The 6,951-nt window shown below is 45.2% G+C and overlaps 1 protein-coding gene across 2 annotated transcripts; it reads right to left on the reverse strand.

Moving 5' to 3' along the window:
* Nucleotides 1-21: 21 nt before the first annotated feature.
* Nucleotides 22-6,691, reverse strand: LOC145718310 (DNA repair endonuclease XPF-like). Of its 2 annotated transcripts, XR_014141715.1 has the most exons (4): nucleotides 6,445-6,691; nucleotides 5,083-5,263; nucleotides 3,467-3,644; nucleotides 665-800 (listed from the first exon to the last, which is right to left on the reverse strand). XR_014141715.1 is itself a non-coding variant. In XM_081809787.1 (3 exons), the coding sequence occupies exons 1-3, from the start codon at nucleotides 6,649-6,651 to the stop codon at nucleotides 601-603; spliced, it is 588 nt and encodes a 195-aa protein (XP_081665913.1). In that variant the 5' UTR covers nucleotides 6,652-6,689; the 3' UTR covers nucleotides 22-600. The 2 variants fall into 2 exon arrangements, 1 of the variants encoding a protein (XP_081665913.1); XM_081809787.1 differs by lacking the exon at nucleotides 3,467-3,644 and having other exon boundaries at nucleotides 22-800; nucleotides 6,445-6,689.
* Between the last annotated feature and the right edge of the window lie 260 nt (nucleotides 6,692-6,951).

Genomic DNA, 6,951 nt, shown 5'->3' on the forward strand with positions numbered 1-6,951 from the left:
GACCATCTACGGCTGCTTTGCTGCTCTAACAGCTGAGCTGGATCATCGTGTCAGATCGCGTGGCCTGCAAAGCCCAAAATAGTTACCATCTGGCCCTTCACAGAAAAAGTATGCCGATCCCTTCAATAAGGTATAATCAAGAAACCAAAATACATATTAGCCTAGGTGCAAGGTGTTGGAACACTGGAACCTTATGGTTTTTCCTAGACATTTACATCAATTCTTCAAAAATCTTTGTGCTTTATTCCCCGACGGGTAATTTTCAAAGTGAAGTGGGAGTCTTAGCCAATAAATCTACAGTTCACCTAAAGCTGTTGTACATGTGAGTCTCTAGATTCCCTGGGGGTCTCGCTAAACATACAAGAAGGAATAAAGTGGCTGCCCTTGGACGGATTTGATGGGCTACCAGAAAAATAACTATCAAATCTCTCTCCTTGTAAAAGAACCACGGGTGTGGAGACCATCTATTTCTATTTGACGCACTTGTTATGAACCTGGCAATCACGTATCAGGTGCAATTACAGTACATTTTACATCATGTTAAAGTGCACACTTAAGTTATGGCAGATTCTCTCACAGAAATTTGTCGCGTAGTGCTGTTTACCTTGGCCACAGATAGAGCTTCCCTACAAAAAGATTCCTCATCACTCTTTCCACGTGACAAAAACCAGTATCAAAGGCGACAGCGTTGTCTGTGAAAGCTTTAATAAAGCCACGCTTGTTTTTCTGGCGAAACAGACGCAAGATGAAGGCTTCTTGACAAGACTCGATTATCCTGTGAGCTCTGTACACCAAGATGCCTGAGAGGAAATTTTTTAATTTAGATGGCAGAATAGTCATGGACATTCATGCTCATTTTCATTTGCTTATTCACCACGTCTCTCCTGAGTACCTACTTGGGCATGGGCAGGCACTGATCTCGGTGGGGGATGCGGCAGTGAACACACAATACGTAAATCCCTGTCCTCATGGTCCTTATGATACACAATATAAACATGTGCACTGTTTAGTAGGCTATAGAGTAATAAGTGCTAGGCAGGAAAAAAAATGAATCAGGGGAGGAGGGGGAGCATGTGCAAGGGGTGGTGGTTGCAACTTTAGGTAGGGTGGCCTCACTGAGAACCTACCTGAGCCACGGATAGATGGAAATGAGGAGGTGAGCCTTGTCACCACGTGCGCCAGGAGAGTTCCGGCTGAGGGACAGTAAGAGCAAAGGCCTTGGCGTGGGGCGTGTCTGGCATGGTGGAAGAATCTCTGAAAGCGAAGTGGCTCACGGATTCTCTTTTTATAGGTGAACCAGATGTGGTCTACATAAAAGCGGTAATTCAGAAGTCTGGGCCACATCTGCATCACCTATTAGAGTAATTCAATTTTTGGAATCAGAGTATATTCAACTGAGAGGTAAATTAGTCCATTAAAATAAAAACCTTTAATGAATGTATTTACTACCTCTGTGTTTTGGGGTGGTGTGATTGACACCTCTGAGATCACAAAAACAAGGACAATTATTGCGTTTCCTTATTTATAAAATGAGAATACTGGACCAGATGATCTTTCATATGTATATATAATAAATTCACATGACATTATACGTACATGTGCCATTTTGATGCAGTGCGATTAGTGATGAATTAGGAACACAGATGACACGAGACTGCACATGTCATTTCTGAATCAAAAACTCAATTATTCTATGATGATTCTCAGTCTCTTAGACCTACATCAAGCCATTAGCTTATATATAAATTTGTCATAAATGTGCTTACGTGTTTTTGAACCAATTCACATCACTCCTAGGGTCTGGGAGTGATTTGTGACCCCTTCTTCTACTAGTTCAGTGAGCCCAATTCAGATTCTACTGTTTTGGTGCTTAAATTTTGGATTGAGGTGGATGGAGCTACCATTTATTCTAGCTAAGCAAATTGTTTTTCAGATACAGTAGAAATTAATAGTGTTATTTAGGAATTTGTAGACAAAGGATTTTCAACAACTGCAATACATACACGTAACAAACTTACTACTGAGCAAGGATTCTGGACCTAGTCGTTGGACTTTTCCAAGTACTTTCCTGGGCTACCCTTGCTGGCCTAGACTGAAATATCACATAAGGTTAAAGTAATAAAAGGGGACTTCCAAAGGAAAGATGAACCTCAATTTAAGGAAATGTTGTGCTCCAAAAGACTGTCATTCTTTAGAAAACCCAGGAGGAGGAGGAAGAGAACTATTCTATCCCAGGTGCAGGGGTTAGGTACTTTACTGGATTGTTATTCATTTAATCCTCATGAGAATTCTATGAGGTAGGTATTATTATGAGACCAGGAGAGGGAAATAAGTTGATCAAGGTCATCCAACAAACAATGGGAGACTAAAGGTTCCAAATCAGGGAGGTCTGAGGACAAAGCCTGGTTCTTCCTAAGTGACACCACCTGAGGACTCTCTCCCCCCCCCCCCCCACCATTTTAAAAACTAGCAACATGATAACATAAGCAGGGGTACGTGTGTTGCTCAGTCGGTTAAGCGTCTGCCTTCAGCTCAGGTCATGATCTTGGGGTCCTGGGATCGAGTTCTGCATCAGGCACCCTGCTCGGCGGGGAGCCTGCTTCTCCCTCTCCCTCTCCCTCTGCGCCTCCCTCCCACTCATGCTCTCTCTCCCTCTCTCTCTCTCAAATAAATAAATAAAATCTTAAAAAAAAAAAGAAAACACAAGCAGGCTGTATTTCTGGGGGCAACTGCAGTCTCATAAAAGCCTAGTTACATTTCATTTTTATGCTCCCATGACAATTTGTATCTCATACTGTACTGTGATTACTTCTTTCTGTCTCCTCCACTAAACTGCTTGAAGACAAGGACATCACAACAAGCAGTAATCAGAGAATGCTTTACCATGTACCGAGCACAATGTGGAGAATTTTACATACATGATCTCATTTCACCCTCACACTATCCCAGGAGGAAGGCACTGTTACAGGCTTCCATTTACAGATGAGTAAACTGAGTCATACAAATTAAGCAATTTGCCCAAGATCACACCTTTGGCGCACGGTGAGGTGGGCTCAAACCTAGGAGCAGCTTAACTCAGGAGCTCACCACACAGTCTCATTGATCTTTCTACCATCAGCACCTACCACATTCCTGCCAAACAAGGGACCCTTAGTAAATTTAATGTTTGTTGAATGAACATAAAACTGAATTATAGCACTGTGTGCACAAATCTAACATGTAACTTTTTTCTTTTTTTTAAGTTTGTCATGGAAAATGTGTCCTCAGTTCTATTTGGAGGTGTCAGAGCCGTTTTAGCAATGAAAGCCTCCTGTCCTGTCTTTTGAAAGTACCATCAGGGTAACTATGTACACACTTCTCTCACTGCTGAGGAGTTGTGGTTGGCGAGGACCCTTGCGTGGGGTGTGGTAGTGAATTTCATAGGTAGTGAGAGGGGGCAAAAATTAGGGCAGAGGGCATTCAGAACCTTCTGGAGGGTTACATGCTTCAAGGACTGCTGTTTGGTCTGTGAGAGCCGTGGTGAAAGTGCCATGGGGAGCCTCTGGGGGCCAATCCCTCCAGGGTGCAGAATCTGAAGGGATTCTCTTCTGGTATTCATCTGCATTCCATTCAGCCAAGCGGCAGCAGCAGCTCCAGCTTCATTACTGGTTGGGACATGATCAGAAATGGATACAGAATTTTGTGCTTTTAATTAGGAGCTACCTAATTACCTATAAGCTATAATCTGGATGTTTCTTTGATTCATTATTGCTCTCTGCCTAATTGGGTTGAACGGCTACTAAAAGTCAGAGCAATACTGACATCTAGTGGTGGTTCCAGTACATTTCCCTCCCCATTTTATCCACTTAAATAAATATAAAACCAAGCTGAGAAGAAAGCAGCAACCAGTAAAAGACTTTATGATGTATCAGAATTTCTGGTAATGAAAAGCCAATACTTTTTTTTTTTTTTTTGCTATTATTTACTGTTTAGTATGTCCCAGGCACTATCTTGAACAATTTATTTTCACTCATTTAATCCTTATGATAACTCTGGGAAGTGCTATTTTCTCAATTTAAAGAAATGAGAAAAAGAAAAGAAGACTTGAGCCTTATTAAAATTAAGTAACTTGCTTGTAAGTGGTGGCATCATCATTCAAAGCCAGGTGAGTCAGACCTCACCGCCTGGGCCTGGCTGATGACAATTATAAATGTTACAAAACTATAACAACACTGTTCTTCAATTAGTTTACCATGAACCACAAAAAGCATTCGTTCATACATTTATTCATTAAATATTTCTTGAGGGTCTTCTACATTCAGGGCCATAATGGGAAGTATGATTATGAATATCACAGTCTCTCTGCCCTCCAGAAGTTCACTGAAGGTCACAGCATATTCATGCATCATTTTATCCAACAAATACCCATACTAGTTACTTAGCCTGGGATGAACAAGTTGTCCCTTATACTTATGAAGCTTGTTATCTCATGAGTGAGACAGACAAACAAACAGGCAAAGATAATGTAGTGTTCTTTACTGCTATGACTGGGGAGAAGCAAAGGGTAATCTGAGAGCAGCGAGTTAGGGCCCTCAGGTTACCTTTGGGAAAAATCAGAAAAGGTTTCCAAAAGGACGAATAATAATGAAAAATAATTCCTTTTCTATATTAATTCTAACTAAAACTAAACCATACTTCTCAAAATAATTAAGCAACTGCTTGGTTTAATTTCAAATCATGGGGGAAAAAACTCTTTAGAGAGAAAACCAAATATTTTAGGAAATATACAAAGAATATTTGTAAACATTTCAAGTCTGATTAGGTTCTAAAAGGCCAGCCAATTACCAAGTATTTACCAGATATGAGTTTAGGAAACAAGGAAGAGTCATTCTTACTTTACTTACTAATTTAGTTAGTTATTCGGGCCACAAATACTTTTTAAGCATCTAAAATGTGTCTGGTATTGTGCTAACAACTGGAAGCACAATGTAGAGCAAAAACATCCAGTGCTGCTCACAAGGAGGTTCTAGTTTAGTTTAGCAGAGGGGACAGACACAAAAAAGTGCCAATTTATATACAAATCATAAGGTTTCAAATTCTTACCGGTAATTAAATCTGAAGGTATTCTATCAGTCAAGAAGTCGACCACAAGTATTCGACTTGTTGCGAATATCACACCTCCTTGTGTGTAGACCTCATAGCGACTGTTACTTGTGATTTCATTTGTTACCCGGCGAGGGAGGTGTTCGACTCCTTCAATCTTCAGCTGATTGATAAAGTACTCCTAAATCAAACCAAATTTTATTAGTAGGCTGTTGAATACAGGGCAGTTTTTATTAGGTTGCAGGTCTTTGAATTTAAAACGAGAGACAATACACTTGAGGAATGTACAAACCAAGTTACTACTTTATGTTGATCCACCAATCATCTACATTTAACCAGGCTTTTATTTTTGTTTTGTTTTGGGGTTTGCACTAAGGAATCATTGCACTTGAGTTGTTATTAGCATTTTAACAACAGAAAAGGAGCTTTAAACCCTCGGTTAAAAGACTTCTGCTAGCTACAAAATACGTCCCGCCAAAGCCAGGTTTGCAGGCAAGCGAACTATGTGAGGACATCACAAGAAATCCTTTTCCCGGGTGGTATTTTAGACTGCTAGTTCCGTCCCGATCCACCCCAGAGGGGATTTCATGTCAATGGCAACTTGGCCCTTTGTATCTTCGGTTGAACACTTCCTCTACTGGGGGCCCTGCCTTGTGCTAGGCTCTATGTGGGGTACTGGGGATACCTAGACAAATCAGACAGATCTCCACCCTCAAGGAGTCTGTGGTCATTCTCTGCGGACATCTTCCTCCTGGCCACCTGCTCTAGCAAGGGGCTCATCAGACTCGTCGGAACAGGCTGTGCCACCTCTCAATACCGAGCCCCCTGTCTTAGCAGAGGTGTATCCCCCTTCGGTCTTCGGTGTCCTCCATTCCTTAACCGCAGGTGCCCTTCCCCAACATCCTCAGCTTCCAGCTCCCGTCCCTTCTGACCCAATGCCCCTCTCCCCCCAGCTCCGTTCCTGCCTGTATCCTTCTCTAGACATCCCTGTCCTCTTCAGGGACCTCCAATCCTTCTCTCCGCCCCCATTCTCCTCAAATGACTCTCCTGCTCCTCTCAGAGCCCCTCCATCCGTCTCAGTGTCCTTGCACCCGTGGCAGACACCTGCAACTGCCTTACGCAGACCCCCATTCAAAGCCCTCCCGTCCGTGTCAGGCACCTCCATCCTCCTCGGGACCCTGCCTACCCTCTGTGTCCTCGAGCTGTGGCACGGACCCGCATCTGCCTCAGAGACCCCCGTTCAACGCCCTCCCCCCGGCGCCAGGGGCCGTCACCGCTCTCAGAAGCGCCAGGGCCTGCATCCGTTCAGGAGGCCCCCAACGCTCTCGGGGTCCCCTCTGCCCCCCGCGCGGCCGGCCGCACCTCCTCGGCCGGCTGAGTGTTGAGCACCAGCACCAGGCACGCCGGGTGGCAGTGCAGCCGGAGGAAGTGGTAGAGGAGCCGGTCCGCGCCCAGCCCGCGGGCGCACACTACCAGCCCGTCCGCGTCCAGTAGTTCCAGCACCAGCTGCCGCTCATACTCCAGCAGCGGCGCCATAGCTGTCCGCCGAGCCGGCAGTCCCGGCTCCATGGGCGCCCTTCCGGGGCCGCGGCCGAGCTCGGCCGAAGAGAGCCGAGCCCCAGACGAGCGTCGGTCGAAGGAAGCCGAAGAGAGCCGAGCGCGAGCCGAGCGTAGGCCGCGCTCAGCCGAGGAGAGCCGAGCCGGAGGCGAGCCTGGGCCGAGCTCCGCCGAGGAGAGCCGAGCCCCAGACGAGCTTCGGTCGAAGGAAGCCGAAGGAAGCCGCGCCCGACAGGGTGAGAGCCCGCGGAGTTCAGCCCAAAGAGGAGAGTTGCAGCCGGGAGGGGCGCCGGCCGAACTTAGCCGAAGAGG

This window comes from Leptonychotes weddellii, unplaced genomic scaffold, assembly GCF_054177405.1.
Source record: "Leptonychotes weddellii isolate Sample4059 unplaced genomic scaffold, ASM5417740v2 HiC_scaffold_1380, whole genome shotgun sequence".
NCBI lineage: Eukaryota > Metazoa > Chordata > Mammalia > Carnivora > Phocidae > Leptonychotes > Leptonychotes weddellii.